Below are 20,087 nucleotides of genomic sequence, written 5' to 3'. Positions count from 1 at the left end.
GTAGCCCATAATAAGTGCTTTCACATATTTTATAAGATCTTCACACCACTCTCAAATATAGACATCATACTCTTAGAGATGTAAGAGGCATTGTCATCTCAACAAGATTAAAAAGCTTAAGCTACTTACGTGTCTATACAAGTCCCTCAATCAGTCAAATGGTAGTGCTGGCATTTTAAATCTATACACTTTAAGAAAAAAAAACTTAAATGTTCTCTGGCTAGGTGGCTCAGTTGGTTGGAGTGTCACCCTGTACACCAAAAGGTTGTGAGTTCGATCTCTGGTCAGGGGTCGGGTCAGGGGTACATACAGGAGGCAACTGATCAATGTTTCTCTCACTCTTTCTCTCTTTCTCTCTCCCTCCCCCCACATGAAATCAGTAAACATCCTCAAGTAAGGATTAAAAAATAAATAACTTAAATGTATTATAATACCAGAAATGTAAGGTAAAACAAAAATTCAATAAAAACTAAATGCTAATAAGTCTTACTATTATTGCCTGCTTTAAGGTTCTGAGTCTGAGGCTGTCTCCCTTTGTAAGGAGGGGAGATGAGGAAGAGTTACGAGTGGCATTAAATCCAAACTGTCACTAAACTGAGGGTAATAATTTATTGTATATCTGGAAGTGGTAAAAAAAAAAAAAACTGAAGAAAAAAACATGGAAAAGGCAATACTTTTATTAGGGTTTTAAAAATTCCACAGTACTATTCCACTTAAAATAATTTCCTATATTTGTATTACAGTGGTATTTTCTTATTTAAGAATTTACACAGTGCTGCTTCAGTGCAGATGTCATGTATTATTTTAGCCTGTTTTTCATATTTTCCTTTGTTTATTTGTTGCAGTACCTCAATGTATATATATCTTTTTTTTAAAACAGGGAGAAAAATGAAAGGTACTATTGTGTCCTTTTTAATGATGAACACCATTCATATGACCATGTAATATACAGTCTACAAAGAGCTCTTGACTGTGAGCTTGCAGAGGCTCAGTTGCACACCACTGCCATAGACAAAGAGGTTTGTGAGCTTCATTTGAATTATTGTGCTGTCCTACATCAGCTTCCTGGGAGTCAGGTGTTGATTGAGCCCTTGGCACAAGTGCCAAGTATTGTGTTAGGTACAACTGTTCTCTTCACTTGTTTCTTATATCCTACATGAACTGGTTAAAACTTGATTTTTCTGTGTATCACAGTTGTAGATAACTATAACTTTCCCCTTTTATTCTAAATAATTAGAACTACTGAACGTATTTGGCAAAGAGTAGTTAAGCATGACAGCTCACCTTCAGTTTCTTTCTGTAATTATTTATTAATGAATGAATAAATGCATGAATTTAGAAAAGTTTATGATTTCTGAAATTTTGACATTTTTTAAAGCTACTTTTAGAATAATATTGATTTATGGCTTAACTTTTATTTAATATCCATCCAAAGTAAAATGTATTCCTCAGGCATATAGAATATTTAACATAATCCTGCCCTCATAGTGGAAGAAGCGGCATGGCATTAATTATTAGTAATTAGTGTAGTGATTCCAGGACTTGAGGAAACAATATCCTGGCCACACCTCTGATCCACCAGTGGACCTTTAATGTGTTATGGAACACATGCTGAGGAACTTTCAGTTCATTCATGAGAAATATTTAAAACATATAGTAGGAGTTTACTAAACCTGAGTTGTTATTATCAGATAGAAGTAGAGTGCACTATAAAAAGTAAAGAACTGACATTCTTTACAGCAGGAAATCCAAAATCCTAAAGTATGGAAATTCTCTACTAGTGGTATTAAAAGTTCTGAAGCTACATAAAGGTGTTCAACATTTATGTTTATCTTCCAGGATTTGCCCATCTTTTGACTTTTAGACAGTTAACAAATGATTACTAATTAACCTCTCATTAAGTTTTTGGGCTTAATATTACTTACGGATTGGGATCGTCATCCTGCAGCTTAATTTTCATGTTTGTTTATTATTAGGGTCGACGGGCTGTTAAAGCAGGTACTTTTGCTGCTTGCCAAGAAGCAAAAGAAGATATAAAGGTAATTTTCTGAATTAGGGACAAACAGAATTTAAGTGGAATACACATTATAAGAACCCAAGTAAAAGAACAGTATTTTTCAAGTGGTTTGGCATACTAAGTAAAGATAGGAGTGGGGTATTTAGACCCAGAGATTTGGAACTACACAGGTTATGTAATTTCTCCTTCTAAAGAATGGATTATTCAGTTAAAACAAAAATTTTTAAACCAGGTTTTTTTCTTTAATATTCCTTTTATTTGTAGAGTCATTCAGAAAATGTCTCTCAGCATCCACTTCATGTAGAAGTATTACACTCTGAGGTTATGGCTCATCAGAAATTTGCTTTACGTCTTGGCTCCTGGATGAACAAAATTATGAGCTATTCAAGTAAGCATATACTCTACTTCTGGGTTTTTAAAAATAGCTACAAATTTTAAGATGTCATTGAGTATAAAATAAAATTTCCTTTTAAAATACATTTTGATTAACTTTCAGGAATGCATTTTAAGTATTGTAAGTAACAGTTTATTGGCTCTTGAGTCTTTGATGTTGACAGAATTGTTCTTTATATCAGGTGTGGGAAGATTAATGTTAATTTTTTCACATTATAGGAAATACACTATACTTTTGTGAGAAATATTATAAGAATAAAAATTATGTGACTTCCTTTTTTTTTTTTTTTTTGTAGGTGATTTTAGACAGATCTTTTGCCGAGCATGCCTTAGAGAAGAACCCAGCTCTGAGAATCCCTGTCTCATAAGCAGGTTAATGCTTTGGGATGCAAAGCTTTATAAAGGTAGGTGGATCTTTGCTTATTATGCTGCTTGCCATGAGGCAAAGGAAGATTCTGACCTTACAATGGAGCTATGATCTTTTGTTTATTAATGTCAGTGATCTTGGTTTATAAGATATTATACCTTAAGGTAAGGTTAACCAATCAATACGTATTCTTCTGTGTTAAAACCCAGGGATGCTGCCTTTTAATTATAGGGCCTTTTTATTAGTTAGGGCCAGTAAAAGGAGTATGAATATATATTCATGTAGTACCATTAATAAGCTGTGCTAATATTTCATTTTTTAAATCTAAACAAAGAACAAAAAAGGTGAGAGAGATAGTCTAAAGGGAGGCAAAGGGAAGAATATGGAATAAGAGTTGTTTTGAGTGAAAAGAAATGGAAAGTACTAGAGAAAGGTCGGGAGAGGTAGAATAAAATAAGGCAGTGAAAAGGGTACAGAAAAAGAGGGAAAGGGCCATATATGTATGTATTTTAACTTCATCTGTTAAGTATTAATATAATAAATGCTACTCATAGTTGAGTCTTTGAGGTCTACTAGCATGTGAAATATTTTTATAATATTCTGCCACTTCTAATAGCTGGATTTTTTTTTGCCTTGGTGATGCTCCCCAACTTCCCCCCAAAATGATCTATAGGTGCCCGTAAGATCCTTCACGAATTGATCTTCAGCAGTTTTTTTATGGAGATGGAATACAAAAAATTCTTTGCTATGGAATTTGTAAAGGTAATTGCTCTTTATAAATAGATATCAATAAATAGAAATAGAAAACTATTTTTGTAAATGAAGTAATAGAAACAAAGGGGATAATTATGAGTCAAGAAGTTAATTTTACGATTCATTTTTTTGTCGTTTTTTTTTAATTTTCACATTTGGTAGTATGGAGAGAGTAGTCTTGGAGAATAGAAAGGTGGAAAATGACCTATTGTTTGCCTAGATAGAACAATAGAAGCACATTCATTCATCCTTCCTAGTCATTTGCCTGTTAGTAAAATTATAGTAAGTAGAAGTGACTATTTGAAAGGCATAGCAGGGAAAAGGAACATATGTGAATACTAAAGGGAGGCAGAAATTAGATGGGGCAAGAGTTATACTTAACTGTTTGAGGCTGAAATATAAAGATTAAATTTATAGCTTTTTATATTGTTTTTTGATCTATTGTATATCCCTTTCATTGTTACACGTATTTTTTGTCCATCCCTTAAGTTAGATTGCAAGGTGATACAGAACGGGGACTTCTTTGAATTTTCTACTTTGCCTTGTACAAGATATCCAGTAAATACTTGCTAGTTTCCTTTGATTTTGAGTTGCAGGCAGTTCTACAGATAGGACAGAGGTGGGACCCAGGATAGAAGTGGAAGCAGAGAAATAATGGTTGTCAAAGAGAAATGATACTGTAGGGTAAGATCTCTCAGTCCCTGGATTTTAGAAGTATATCGTTAAAAGTAACTTAAGACATTTGGTTTCTTGAAGGGTGATGACAACTCAGGTTGTCAACTGTTCTTCTGAAACTCCTTAGAGATACAATATTGGATCATATGTGTGATCCGAAATGAATTTTTTTATTATACAAAATCACTTCTCCTTACGAAGATGATATTTTTTGTATGCAATGGTTACCAAGAGAGCTTTGTGGAAATTCTAGTAGTTAAGATGAAATAAGTAGATCAAGAATCTTAACATTGTGCTTGTTTTATGACTGAATGTATTATTATTTTTGTTCTTCCAGTATGTCAGGGTTTATTTTCAGCTGGCATGCAACAATATGGATAAGAAGTTATGTCCAGCCAGCATCCATTCTGTTTACGGCTGGATTGAATCTGATTGGTTAATTTTCTGGGTCATATCAGTTTATAAAAACTTGGAATATAGCCCACACCCTTGGGATAGAATTTGCTAATGATTGCCCCAGATTCTTTTTGGAGAAAGGATATACTGCACCATTGCAGCCCTCTGTGATTTTTTTTCACCTGTGTTTGTACATTTTTTTTTTAAAGATTTTATTTATTTATTTTTAGACAGAGGGGAAGGGAGGGAGAAAGAGAGGGAGAGAAACATCAGTGTTTGGTTGTCTCTCATGTGCTCCCTACTGGCCCCTGGCCCACAACCTAGACATGTGCCCTGACTGGGAATCAAACCGACGACACTTTGGTTCACAGGCCGGAACTCAATCCACTGAGCCACACCAACCAGGGCTTTTTTTTTTTTTTTTTATAGTTCTTACTGTCAGCTCTGCTAGATTGGGCAGCTAAATTCGTGTTTGGTCTTTTGTTTGTTATTCCCTGTCTAATGTATTTTGTTTACCATATTATCTCCCCTTAAAAAATAGGAATCATAATACTTGGCATCTTATACATAGAAACAAATTTGCAGCAGCTGTTAAAATTGAGATTTTAGGTTTTCAGCAGTCATTTTTAATTGATTCTCCACTTATTATTTATTATATCTTTCAGTATTATAAACAGCTGCAGAAAGAATATATCAGTGATGATCATGACAGAAGTATCTCTGTAACTGCACTTTCAGTTCAGATGTTTACTGTTCCTACTCTGGTATGTATTAATAACTTGTTTGCAGTATTTCTAAGTAAAACTTGTTTTTTAACAATTTCACATAGTGTTAAATCAAAACAATGTTAGAATCACTATGTTGGACTAATTTCATTTGGAAAATTGAGTAATACATAAATGGTATCTACACGTGAATTTTACATTAATAAATAATAAAAACTAGGTAACTTGTGAAGTGGGAATGATAGCACTACCTTTGTCCTAAAGTCCTGATACAGGTAGATGAAGTCCAGAGCTGTTTCTCAACTTCAACAGTAACTTAGGAGCAGTGCATTTTCAATACCAAACAAAATTTTTTGTGTGTTTTTTGGGGGGTTGGGTGGTGGTGGATAGATTAAGGTAAAGCAAGAGTCGAATATGACTCCAGCATTGTGTGAGATAACAGTGCTGCATAGACCTGAGAGGAAAGTGGAGGATTCTGCTTCCTTTTTTGTACTACTTTCTGTTCTTTTGGACGGTTGGCTGACTGTTTCTACTTTCCCATTTCAAAATTCCAGAGATGGAGAAGAGACATTGGATTGGGGGTTAGGGGGAGTTGCCACAATAAATAATGATGTTATAAAGTATATCTGTGGTTGTTGTAGTTTTACTCACTGTGTGATTACCAATGGTGAACATTACATAGATAACCTGAGTGATGGGCTTCGGGTACCCAGACAGGTATTCTCTAGTTATTGCGGAGTAGGGAATTTTTACTTTTAGAAGATAACTTCTCAGACATTGCTGTTCTGTGAGACTGAGGGCTGTGTTTGATGCTTGGTAAATGTATTAAAAATTACTTACTGACCAACAAAGTGAGTTTATACTAAAGACATTATTCTTGAAATATTCTGCAGGCTCGACATCTTATTGAAGAGCAGAATGTTATTTCTGTCATTACTGAAACTCTGCTAGAAGTTTTGCCTGAGTACTTGGATAGGAACAACAAATTCAATTTCCAGGGTTATAGCCAGGACAAACTGGGAAGAGTGTATGCTGTAATATGTGATCTAAAGTAAGTTATTTGTCAGAAGGTGAGACTGCTTATTAAACACAGTGAGCTTGTTTGTTCTGTCTTATAAATAAACCTCCCATGCTTTTGGTTATCTAAGATTCACTTTATAAAGATTAGAAGTATAAAGAACTGTTACTGTCTCATGTCAGTAAATGTTTTCAGTCAAGGCATAGTACAGAGTTAAAACCAGGTTAATAAAGAAGATACTGAGGAGGAGCCTGTCACAGGAACTTAGGGTCACTCAGTGAATCTCCGTGGTAATTACCCTGCCTTCCACTTCCACCCATGCACTTTGGTTCTGTCCCTCTTGTATAGTCTCTTTGGTTATAGTTTCAGATGATCTGGATGATGTAAATTTCTTTTTAACTCCTTTTTTCATATCTATAGCCAAGTTACTGAAATTCATCAGTGGCTTCTTAAGTTTTCTCCCTGAAGAGAGTGGAGAGTTTCCTTTTAAACTAAAGTGGGGATCACATGATAGATCTTAGGACTGTTGGACCTAAAAGGACATTTATTTTATAAATAAATTTATAAGATTTATAAGGTGTATGATATCAGCTATTCAGTAATTCATAAACTCAAAAAAATTATTTTCTTTTAAGAATATATTAAGATAAAATATATTTCAGTTTGCTATTTAAAATGAAGGACTCCAAGATATAATTATTTCTAGTCCCTAGAGCAGAAAAACCAAATTTTGTTCAGTTCTTCTAGTGACCATGTAGGGTATAGAGAGGTGGAAACCAATAGGCTTCCAAGCCAACCTAGAAATGGCTTAATCTATTTAAAAAATATATTTGATATATTTCTGTAAGTATGCATTGGATCCTTGATATTACTGAGGAAAATGCTTCCAGACCTTTTCAAATTCCTCGATATCTAAGTACGATTATGACATAGAAATCTTTCTTTAAAGTTCAGTAAATTATTATGTTATCACATCTTTAGTACAAGTAGAGATGGTGGAAAAATTCAGTAGCGAATCACCATTTAGCCATTGTGATTCACAAATTATGTATGAATTGTGTATTATGCAGAACAAACAAATACATAAACACTTTAATGGCAGTACTTAAAGTTATCAGTGTTAAATCAGTGTATTCATCATTTTTTGGTCTACTGTACAGGAAAAAATCTCTTTACTGAGTCTCTCATTATTGTGAAGTCCTCTTATAACTGAGTTATTTTTATATCCAGAGAAGTGATATATAATCATATCATGGTTTTATTGTATTTTATGGAACTCTGACTGCAGTGAATAATTTAATAGAGTCAGCACATCCCTAGATACTTACCCATATGGTAAAACTTTAGAGATCCTGTTTGGAGGTAACTTTCAAGTTTTCCTACTCTACTGATGCTTACAGCTTCTTTCCAACATCCTTACCTAAATAGAAACATCTCTGATGACAAGAAGAAGGGAGAATGAACATATTTTGAGCACTTGTTCAGCAGATACTGTGTAAGGTTTCTCATGTAATTCATGCTCACAAGGATCCTGTGTCACTTTTTTAGTAACTGTTATGTGCTAAAGAGCTTAATTTATTTTACCTTGTTTTATTCTTGCAAGGTTTTCATGAGGTAGGTGTTATAATCTTTATTTGTAGATTATAATCATTTGCCTAAGGTCACAAAGCTAGAACTTGGATTTGAGCCTAGCACTATTTATCTGTAAAACCTGAGTTCTTTACATGACATTATGTACCTCACAAAATAAACATCAGCAAAACTTTCCCTGAAACCTAGCCTAAAACATCAATCAGATATACCCTTCATTTAACAAATAATTATTGAGCCTCATTTTCTCAGTCATTTATGGTGGAAATTTTGCAGTCATATCTTATTTTTACTCTTTCCCCATATACTCATTTATTCACCACTTCTTCTTGAAACCCAGCTTTTAAATCTATTAGAAATAACCACAGATACTTAATGTCTTTTAATTGTTTCCAGAGTAAAGTCTGACTTCTTCCAAAATTTGTAAGTCTCTATAGTCTCACCTTATGGGCTACTTACCTGACTATAACTCAGCATTTCGTAAGTTTGTTGGTACTAAGAGAAGCTCTGTTCAGTCTGTCTCAGGAAATTTTCATTCTCTCAAACCAGTGCATTCCAACCTTTAAGTAGCCCCTTACAACTGTTAAAAGTTTATTTTCTATTGAACTCTGCCTTTTTGTAACTTTCATTCCATAGTTCTGGTTCCTTTTGTCCATTTAGAGCAACTTCAGTTCTCGCTTAAGTTGCACACAGCAGGTATACCTGCCACATTTTCACTATGTGAAGTTGTATTAGTTTCTTTAACCATACTCATTTCACTTTTAAAGTTCCTTCTGTATCATTGATTGTCCTTCTCTACTGAACCTGTTTTGTATGCATTGGTATATGCATTTGTATGCATTTGTATACATTCTACCTTAGAGTTGAATGTGTACCACTTAAGGTAGATGTCAAGAAATGAACACGGTATTCTGAGGTCTGCCTAGTAGAAGGAAGGAATTATTATACCACAATAAATTTAAATAATAAACCTCTATTAATTTAGTTTCATTTGTTACTTACTCTGTGGACGGTATCTGTTGGGATACCTTGTTTCTCAGTTGCTAATTCACTGTGCAAATGAAACTCAGAAAAGAGATGCAGTCGAACTTTCATTCTATGAAGTGAATATTATCCTTTTATTACTCTAACCTGTTTCTACCTATTTCTGAAAAGGATAGCAGACTCTCAAACCAAATTGCCCCCTTACTCTCCCATCATGACCTTGCTTTTCTTTTCCTTCACTGCTTTCGCCACCTGTTTTTGTCTACAGACCCCTTTTCTTTCATTATTCTTAAAAAAAAATTTTTTTTTTATTGTTGTTCAATTACAGTAGTCCTCATTTTTCCCACATTATTCTCCCCTGCCCTAACCACCCCCCTCCCCTCTGGTCACTGTCAGTTTGTTCTTTATTTCCATGTCTGGTTCTGTTTTGCTCATTTGTTTGTTTTGTTGATTAGGTTCCACTTATAGGTGACATTATATGGTATTTGTTTTTCACTGCCTGGCTTGTTTCACTTAGCATAATACTCTCCCGGTCCATCCATGCTGTCAGGAAGGATAGGAGTTCCTTCTTTCTTCCTGCTGCATGGTATTCCATTGTGTAAATGTACCAAAGTTTTTTGATCCACTCATTCACTGATGGGCACTTAGGCTGTGTCCAGCACTTGGCTATTGTAAATAATGCTGCTATGAACATTGGGGTGCATAGGTTCTTTTGAATTGGTGTTTCAGGATTATTAGGGTATAATCCCAGCAGTGGAATTGCTGGGTCAAAAGGCAGTTCCATCTTTAGTTTGGGGGGGAAGTTCCATACTGTTTTCCAAAGTGGCTGCACCAGTCTGCATTCCCACCAACGGTGTACTAGGGTTCCCTTTTCTCCACAACCTTGCCAGCACTTGTTTGTTGATATGTTTGTGATGGCCATTCTAACTGGTGTGAGGTGGTATCTCATTGTGGTTTTAATTTGTATCTCTCTGATGGCTAGTGATGCTGAGCATCCTTTTATATGTCTCTAGGCCCTCTGTATGTCCTTCTTGGAGAAGTCTCTGTTCAGGTCCTTTGCCCATTTTTTCATTGGATTGTTTGTCTTCCTGGTGTGGAGTTGTGTGAGTTCTTTATATATTTTGGAGATCAAACCCTTGTCCAAGATATCATTGGCAAATATATTTTCCCATACAGTTGGTTCCCTTTTCATTTTGCTGATGTTTTCTTTAGTCATGCAGGAGCTTTTTAATTTGATGTAGTTCCACTTATTTTATTCTTTCCTTTATATGCCTTTCTTTAGGGGACATAGTGATGAAAATATCGCTGTGTGAAGTATCTGAAAATTTCCTGCCCATGTTCCTTTTTTCTATATTATCCCCCATATCATCTCTAGTTGCTAGGTCTGCTACAGTGGTCAGGCATAGATGATGGGAGGTTACTTAAAACTAGAAATATGTATTCTCTAGAACAGTGCTTCCCAAATTTTACTTTGAATGCAGATAATTTGAAGTCTGTTGAAATGCAGATTATTGTGCAGTAGGTCTGACTAGATGCTGATGCTTCTCATTTCTGTACTATACTTTGAGTAGCAGCGCCCTAGAAAACAGGCAGCAGCAAACTTTAATACCATTTGTTCATTGTTATAGATTTTTAAACTTCAGTCTTTTTTACTTTTACTTTAAAAGAAAGAGATAGAAAGGTAATTTAGTGTATTTCAAAGTTATTTCTTTGATAAGGTCCTGATAGATGATATTTTTAATGTACTTTCAACATATTAATGGATATCTAAAGAAAGGGAAAATTAAGCTACATTCTTACTGTATTTATACAAATAAAATTTTTTTCTATCTTTGTCACTTTGTCTTTTATGTTCCTACATTACTTCCATTGTATTGTATTGTATTTTGTTTTGTTTTATTTTATATTAGTGCTTAGCATTGGACTGCAGTGTCCAGTATATGTATCTGTTTTCCCCACTACCCTTAAGACCCCAAAGACAGGGTGTCTTGCTCATGTTTATGTTCCCAATGTCTGGTGTTTAACAGAGATTGATTTGGATTGACTGAGTACAAAATAATTTGTAATCATTGTTAGATTTCTTCCCGAGAAGTCATTTCATGATAAACATTGTTCTCAATGGATACGAAACCAGTTCGAAATCTGATCCCTTCCCTCCTCCCCAATAGTAGTATATTTATTGTGCTGAAATCAGGTTGCAGGAATAAATGCTCTGGAGAACCAGTGTAGATGTTCATAAACCTCTAGTCATTACATACTGAGCAGCAACAACAAAGTTGTTAGAGCAAACTACTCTGTTGTAAATTTTCTGTAATTCTCATGACTGCACATCTTTGGGGTGGAAACTATGCAATTTCAGTGCACAGTAAGTATTTAATAGTTTACAAAATATTTTGAAATAGTGTGCACAAACAGCATACAAACTCCTACACATGAAGTTTTGACATGCATTTTGAGGCTAAAGGTGATTTCTTAATTTGATTGTATTTTTTCCATTATCATTTAGCCCCCTTATACCCCGTTCCCCTCCCTAACCTGGAATCACCACACTGTTATCCATGTCCATGAATCCTTTTTCATTTTTGCTGAATGCCTGTACTCTCTGACACCACCCTCCAGCTGTCATCCTGCTGTCTATGTATGAGTTTGTTTCTATTATGCTTATTAGTTCAGTTTGTTTTATTAGATTCCACATATGAGTGAAATCATATGGTATTTGTCTTTCTCTGACTGGCTTATTTCACTTAGCATAATGTTCTTCAGGTTCATCCATGCTGTCACAAATGGTAAAGTGTTCTTTTTTATGGCTGAGTAGTACTCCATTGTGTAAATGTCCCATAGTTGTTTTATCCACTTGCCTACTGATGGACACTTCGGCTGCTTCCGTATCTTGGCGATTATAAATAAAACTTCAGTGAACATAGGGGTGTTTATGTTCTTTCGAATTTTTTGGAGGGGGTGGTTTCCTTTAGGTGTATTCCCAGAAGTGGGATCTCTGGGTCAAAAGGCAGATCCATTTTCAATTTTTTGAGGTATCTCCATACTAGTTTCTGCAGTAGCTGTACCAATCTACATTCCCACCAGCTGTTCCCCTTTCTCCACATCCTTGTCAGGACTTGTCAATATATTGGTGATAGCCATTCTGATCAGTGATATCTCATGGTGGTTTTAATTTGCATTTCTCTGATAATTAGTGATGTTGAGTATCCTTTCATATGTCTGTTGGCCACCTGTATGTCCTCTTTGGAGAAGTGTCTATTCAGGTGCTTTGCCCATTTTTTAATTGGATTGTTTGTCTTTTTGGTGTTGAGTTTTATAAATTCTTTATAAATTTTGGATATTAACCCCTAATCAGGTGTATTGGCATATATGTTCTCCATTACGTGGGTTGTCTTTTTATTGTGTTGGTGGTTTCCTTTGCTGTGTAAAAATTTTTAGTTTGATGTAGTCCCTTTTGCTTATTTTTTCTGAAGGCTATTTCAACTGGCCTCTTGGGTGAACAGTCCTAGGAAATAGGGTATAAACAGGGTATATACCCTGTTTGGGGTGTGAACAGTCCTAGGAAATCTGTACTGTGGCTATGCGACAGTGGTAGGCTAAGTTGCTCCTGGGTTCATTTAATCAGAACTAAATTTCTTTTTTAAGATTTTATTTTCTTTTATTTTTTAGGGAGAAGGGAAGGGAGGGAGAAAGAGAGGATGAGAAACATTGATATGGGAGAGAAACCCCATTGATTGGCTGCCTTCCCCAACTGGGGACCTGGCCTGCAACCCAGGCATGTGCCCTGACTTGGAACCAAACTAGCAGCTTTTATGTTCGCAGGCTGGCACCCAATCCATTAGGCCATACCAGCCAGGGCAGAACTAATTTCTGAGTGGAGAAGTCAGGCTCAGCTTTGATATCTGCCTCTTGTGGAATATTCATGTTTTGCTGGTATAATTCTAGCTCTGTCCAGAGCTAATTATAAGAAATTGGAATACATAATTTGGATGCATCAGGATTGTTTATACCCCTTAGTACCTTAACTATCTCAAAATAGGGAAGTCAAATATTTCTTTGTCTCTTAAAATTATAGGTATATCCTAATCAGCAAGCCCACAATGTGGACCGAAAGATTAAGAATGCAGTTCCTTAAAGGTTTTCGATCTTTTTTGAAGATTCTTACCTGTATGCAGGTATGGTATAATTCTATACATCAGTAAGATAAATTTATTTAAAAAAAAGTTTAATCCCAGTCTTCAAAATTTTTTTAGCAAATTTTGGGGTTTATTTGAGGAAGAATATATCTAGCAAAGTAGAAATAAAACATAAACACTACCTTAATGATCTTGCTTTAATAGATCTTTCCATATACCTTAGTTAACTACTGATGTTGCTGTTAATGCTATTGAATGCCTACCATGTTATACAGTAAAGTTACTTTACATGCATTATCTCTTTTGAGGCTCATAGCAATTTCATAAGGTAGTTATCCCCTTATTTATATATAAGAGAATCGAAGCTTAGAAATAATTTGATAAGGGTCACACATCTAGAAAGTGATAGAGCTGGGATTTGAACCCATGCATTCTGACCTAGTATAACAGCCTCATTAAAAAGCTATGCATGTATGAATATGAATCCTGACAATTTTATATTTGCTAGTAGAGGAGCAAAAAAGAGGGCCCATATGTATATGTTAACCACTCTTTTCTTTCAGGGAATGGAAGAAATCAGAAGACAGGTTGGACAACACATAGAAGTGGATCCTGACTGGGAGGCTGCCATCGCTATACAGATGCAGTTGAAGAATATTTTACTCATGTTCCAAGAGTGGTGTGCTTGTGATGTAAGTGAAATTGTTAGTAGGAGCAGTGCCTTTTTAAGTGCTCTAGTGGCTATTAATAGTATGGTTTAATGTTGCAAGTTCCTTGATGTAAAGTTTTCTTATTTAAGTAGTTTTTTATATATTTGAATTTGTCTTTTTACATTCAGGAGGAAAATTCAGTTCTTCACACTTAATTAGAAAATGTTCTCCATGATAGTTTCATTTTCCTTAGGAATAGTGGGGTTTAAAAAATACAACAATACACACTTATTTATGTATTTATTTATTTCCTTGGACATGAATATAAATAATATAGAAATTGGAACCATATAACATAGACTTTTTAAAAGATTTTAAAAGTAATTTTTAATTTTTTTAAGTGAGATTAGAGAGAGAAACATTAATTTGTTGTTCTACTTACTTATGCATTTATTGGTTGATTCTTATATGTGCCTGCACCAGGAATCAAACCAGCCACCTTTTGCTTTGCCCAACCAACTGAGCCATGCTGGCCAGGGCAATGTGCTAATTTCTAAGAGGGATAGTCCCAAAATTTATTTGATTATAGTATTTGTTTTTCAAGATAGAATCAGTATGAGAAACACTGTGTTTAAAAAGTGACCTTTGACTTGTCTCTCCTTGCCATACTCACCCAAATTTGAATCTTCCTTATCCTTAATTTATTTTATAATCCTAACTTACTTCTTATGGGTTCATTTTTTTGCCCTGACTTCTCCCACTGTAGTTGAGACCCTTATCACCTTACACTTACACTCTGTAGTAATCTTCCTGTTGGTTTCCTTGGTTCCTAACATTACTTTCTCTATTCTGTTGACACACATTAATTCTTCTTGAAGCAACCAGTTGACTATATTATTATACTTCAGACACCATCAATGTATTTACATGCCGAGGTCAAGGCATATTTTCAGTTTAATTGCTCATTAATTTCATCCATAAATCCTTTGATTTATCTAGTTTTTATTTCTCTTTACTGCCTGAACAGGAAGTGTACTTCCCCTTATTTCTCCTTGTTTATTCTGTATCTCTGCTTACAATGCCACTGTTTTCTCATCTTTTCCCTATATTTAATTCTACATATTCTTTAGACCCCACTCAAAAGCTGCTTTCACAATATGTCTTCACAGTTGTTTTCGATTCTTTGTTTTTTAGCCCTCCTTACTATAGTTAGTTTTTATCATTTACGTGATGCTTACAATTTTTTACTTTGACTATAAGTGTGTACATGTGCGTGTGTGTCTGTTTCTTTCTTATATTTCTTCCTGGTCTGCTGATCCCAGTTTGTGGAGGTAGCTCTAGTAATACGTAGAACAATTTTGTGCTTGTATGTAGTAAATGTTTATCGATAATGTGGTGAAGTAGATAATTTGTCAATTTATTTGCATTTTTCTTTTAGGAAGAACTCTTACTAGTGGCTTATAAAGAATGTCACAAAGCTGTGATGAGGTGTAGTACAAGTTTTATGTCTAGCAGCAAGACAGTAGTACAATTGTCTGGTCATACTTTGGAAACTAAGTCCTACAGAGTATCTGAAGATCTTATCAGCATACATCTTCCACTCTCTAGGACTCTTGCTGGTGAGTGATTGGGTTTTTTTGTTTGTTTATTTGATTTTTGCATGTTTCTATTAGCTTTATTTCCTAGATATTCAGAGTAGTAGAATCATTTCTATTTTTGTTTTGTGCTCAGTATATATAGACATACTCAGATCAGATACTGCAGTTAGTATCTGTCACTGTTACTGTCTTTTAAAGAGCTGTCAGCCAACATCTAAGGATACTTGTCTTCGTAGGCCTTTTGCGATCTTGGCCCTATATTGTATAGTTAAGGACTAACTTGGTAACTCACCTCTCACCCAGATTTCAATGTAGGAAAATCTTGTTGCGGGTTTTTAACCTTTTTTCTGCCTAATTGCACAAGTGTATTGTTGGTGTCACTGTTTCTTTCACCACTAAAAGAAATAGGTCATAGATTTTCTTCATTCCTTCTTTGATTTGCATTTACATGTAAACTGGCTCTGTCAGTTTTTTTTTAAACAACTTTTATAGAAGTGTTTATATTTTAATTGTGATAAAATATACATAACATAAAATTTACCTTTTTAACCATTTTAAGTGTTCAGTTCTGTGGCATTAAGTGCACTGTTTTCTTGTAGCATCACCAGCATCCATCTCCAGAATTTTTTATCTCCCCAAACTCAAATTCTGAATCCTTTCAGCACAACTCCTCATTCCCACTTTCTGCAGTCCCTGGCAGCTGCCACTTAACTTTCTCTCTATGACGTGATTACTCTAGGTACCTCATATGAGTGAAATCATACAAATACCTTTTTATAACTGGCTTATTTCACTTAGCATAATGTTCTCAAAGTTTATCTATGTGATAGCATGTATTAGAATTTTCTTCCTTTCTAAAGCTGAGTAATGTTCTGTAATACATATATATCACATTTTGTTTATCCATTTATCCATCAATAGGTGCTCCTGTTGTTTTCTACCTTTTTGGCTTTGTGAATAATGTTGGTGTGAATGTAATGTAAAAATATCTGAGTCTTGTTTTCAATTCTTCGGGGTATATACAGGGTCCAGCAGAAGTAAGGCTTGCTTGAGTGTGGTTGGTAGGGTACACGAATGTCTCCCATGAGATGGACAGCAATTTGAACATTTCACCTAAAATGTCATATGGTGTGCTGGAGTGTGATATTGTTATGTTACAGAATTACATGCTTATGATTTTGTAATTAAAAAAGGGGGCGTTATTTGCACCAGACCCTGTACCTGTAAGTGCTGAATTGTAAGGTTATTCTCCTTTTTAATTTTTTGAGGAACTGCCATACTGTTTTTCACAGCAGGTGCACCATTTTACATTCTTGTCAGCAGTGCACAAGGATTCCAGTTTCTCCACATCATCATCAACACTTATTTTCTGTTGCTTTTTTTAAATAGCCATCATAATGTGTATGAAATGGTGTCTCATTGTGGTTGTGATTTCCATTTCTCTAGTGATTTATGATATTGAGCATCTGTTCCTGTGCTTGTTGGCCATGCGTGTATCTTCTTTGTAGAAATGTCTATTCAAGTTCTTGGTCTGTTTTTTAGTCAGATTTTTATGTTGTTCATTGGGTTGTTGGAATTCTTTATATATTCTGGATGTTAACTGCTTATTGGATACATGATTTGCAAATATTTCCTCCCATTCTGTGGGTTGCTTTTTCACTCTGTTGTTAGTGTCCTTTGATGCACAAAAGGTTTCAGTTTTGATAGTCTTAATTTATTTTTCCTTGGTTACCTGTGCTTTTGGTGTCATATCCAAGAAATTATTGCTGAATCCAATGTCATGAAGACTTTCCCTATGTTTTCTTCTAAGAGTTTTATAATTTTAGCTTCTAAGTTTAAGGTCTTTGATTCGATTTCAGTTGATTTTTGTATATGTATAATTGAAATGTTATTTTATGTCACTACTATTTTTATAAAAAGAAATATATAAGTTTTCAGTTCTTTTGATGCTTCATTAAGAGCAAAATAAGTATGTTTTGAGAGGCAGCTTGTTATTTTTATATAATATGTAAGCATACCTTGCACAGTGTAAGGACTTAAATGTATCAATAACACTGTTTCAAAATTAGAAATCAAAAATTGACATTCTGAGGTGTCATTTCTAATTGAAATGTATATTTAAATCTCACAAATTTCTAAACTTGATGAGTTAACTAAGAAACAATTTTAATTGGATTTACTGCTTTCTCATCTTCCTCCTTTTTTTAACCTTTAGGTCTTCACGTGCGTTTGAGCAGGCTGGGTGCTGTTGCAAGACTGCATGAATTTGTGCCTTTTGTAAGTGACTATATTATGTGCTGATTTGTTTATATCCTGTTCTAAACATCTCTTGGTTAATGAGTGGGAAGGAAATATTTTGAAACCCACCTGGATAATTCCCACTTAATAATTTTACATCTATATATAGTACATTGAAATCTGAATTATGGGGATTTAGAGTCATCTAGTTCAAGGCCTTCCTTTTTACGGATGAAAACACTAAGGGGTATATACTGCCATAACTTTGAGACACATCCAAGCCTTCTGAGAAATAATGAACTTGACCTCATTCTGTTTTAGGAGGACTTTCAAGTAGAAGTTCTAGTGGAATATCCTTTGCGTTGTCTGGTATTGGTTGCCCAGGTTGTTGCTGAGATGTGGCGAAGAAATGGACTCTCTCTCATTAGCCAGGTATGGCAAGGCCAATTATTCACATTTATGAACGTGTTCATTTTCTAATTTTTAAAAAATACATAATTTTACCGTGTGTCCCTGGATTTTGCTGAGTATTTGCTTTCTTTTTTCTCGTATAAACTCAGAAGTGAAAGTTATAGTGACCATGTAAACATTTCTCCTTTTTTCCTATTGAGTAAATAGATTAGGTGAAAGCCAGTAGTACCATCAGAAACCTTCCCATTAACACAGGTCTTTTCTGAAGATTACCTTACTTGGGGACCTGTAGTCTTACCACCTCCTGTCTTAATGGAGGGCTACCTTATAATTTTTCCCTCTGTTTTAGAGCAAATAATGAGAAGTGCATTTCCTAAAAGGTGGGAAAGTAGAAATTATAAATATACCACTTGGGAGAAAACAGGTTCTGATTGATTGTAGAAATTGGTTTACTTTTATTTAAGTGGGTATTTTAAACTTAAGGGAGCCCTGGCTGGTGTGGCTCAGTGGATCGAGTGCCAGCCTACAAACCAATGGGTTGCCAGTTTGATTCCCAGTCAGAGCACATGCCTTGGGTTGTGGGCTAGGCCCCCAGTTGGGGGCACACAAGTGTAACCACACATTGATGTTTCTCTTCCTCTCTTTCTCTCCTCTTTCCCCTCTGTCTAAAAATAAATAAGTAAAATCTTTAAAAAAACCTTAGGGGAATAAATATTTTTACTATTCATGTTGAGAGTAATAACTTAATATAGAGCATTTTTGACTGTGAAATATTTTCATGCCTCGTTTTCTTACTTTATCCTCACAAATCCCTTAAAAGGATTTGTAGATTTATAGCTTACTTTTTTTTTTTTTTTGCCATTAAGGACTTCTTAGAATTTCTAGTATAGAGGGAGTTTTAAGAATAGTTTCTGTTGAGACTTCTGTTTGAAATAAAATCATTACTGTAGCTTCTATTCTTATCTATTATTTTATAGGTATTTTATTACCAGGATGTTAAATGCAGAGAAGAAATGTATGATAAAGATATAATCATGCTTCAGGTACCTATTTAAATTACTTCTGATATTTATGTCTTAAAATTTCTTCTTAGATTCCTTGTAATAATTATTTTTAATTTATTTACTTAAGTTTTTCTCACTGGTAAAATATGGTTATCATAAAAATGTAAGGATCTACTACATTGTATTCTGCAGGCTTACTTTATAATTTTTCTGATAGTACTACTAGAGACAAAAATGTTTCCCATTTAATACGTAAGAACTGTGATGCTGTGTACCTTTCACAGATTGGTGCATCTTTAATGGATCCCAACAAGTTCTTATTACTGGTACTTCAGAGGTATGAACTTGCTGATGCTTTTAACAAGACCATATCCACAAAAGACCAGGTAAGCAACAGAAACTGAGAAGTGATTTAATTCCAAATAAAGTTTATTGTTAACAATTTTAATCATATTTAAGGTTTTTATTCTTTATATGAACAAAAATCACACATATTTAACATGCATATATATCTGTATATACATACATATACTTTTACACATACATACATATATTCTTTTTACTCTATAAACATTAGAATATATAAAGGGAGAAAAATCACATGAAACACTGCCTCCTAGAAATTATCACTTTTAAATTTTTGATTTCATGTTTGCTTTTAAGGCAAAAATTGGATCTTTTTTATGTGCTATTTTGTAATCTACTTCATGTGCTTAGTAAAATATTGTGATAGATTTTTTTGTCACTAAATAGATATACAAATGCATCATTTTTTAATCATCGTTTTTAATGGCTGTATACCATTGCACTTAATGAATGTATTATACTTTAGTTTCTTATTGCTGAAAAGGTTTTTTTTTGAATTTTTGGTCTTATAAACATCTCTGTACCTGAAGGTTTAAACACTTGCCTAATTATTTTGTTAAGATAAATTCTTTGAACTGGATTTGCTGGAGGAAACAGTGTGCTTTTTTTTAAGACTCTTAAGACTCTTTAGTATAGGGTTCGGCACAAATAACACCTCTTTTTTATTATGACATCATAAGCATGTAATTCTGTAACATAACAATATCACACTCAAGCACACCATATAACATTTTAGGTCAAACGTTCAAATTGCTGTCCATCTCGT

At 34.4% G+C, this 20,087-nt stretch overlaps 1 protein-coding gene across 1 annotated transcript in view; it reads left to right on the top strand.

Moving 5' to 3' along the window:
- The window catches only part of UBR1 (ubiquitin protein ligase E3 component n-recognin 1), a 127,291-nt gene that overhangs the window by 37,524 nt on the left and 69,680 nt on the right, over positions 1–20,087 (top strand). The window contains exons 6-19 of the mRNA XM_024568473.4: positions 881–1,019; positions 1,977–2,039; positions 2,282–2,405; positions 2,707–2,814; positions 3,451–3,539; positions 5,267–5,365; positions 6,220–6,377; positions 12,994–13,093; positions 13,618–13,746; positions 15,143–15,323; positions 17,518–17,579; positions 17,862–17,972; positions 18,929–18,994; positions 19,240–19,341. Coding sequence (XP_024424241.2) covers positions 881–1,019; positions 1,977–2,039; positions 2,282–2,405; positions 2,707–2,814; positions 3,451–3,539; positions 5,267–5,365; positions 6,220–6,377; positions 12,994–13,093; positions 13,618–13,746; positions 15,143–15,323; positions 17,518–17,579; positions 17,862–17,972; positions 18,929–18,994; positions 19,240–19,341 — 1,531 coding nt within the window. The remainder of the gene's footprint in view (positions 1–880; positions 1,020–1,976; positions 2,040–2,281; positions 2,406–2,706; positions 2,815–3,450; positions 3,540–5,266; positions 5,366–6,219; positions 6,378–12,993; positions 13,094–13,617; positions 13,747–15,142; positions 15,324–17,517; positions 17,580–17,861; positions 17,973–18,928; positions 18,995–19,239; positions 19,342–20,087) is intronic.

Source organism: Desmodus rotundus, chromosome 7 (genome assembly GCF_022682495.2).
Source record: "Desmodus rotundus isolate HL8 chromosome 7, HLdesRot8A.1, whole genome shotgun sequence".
NCBI lineage: Eukaryota > Metazoa > Chordata > Mammalia > Chiroptera > Phyllostomidae > Desmodus > Desmodus rotundus.
This window is presented reverse-complemented; position numbering and strand designations above follow the sequence as displayed.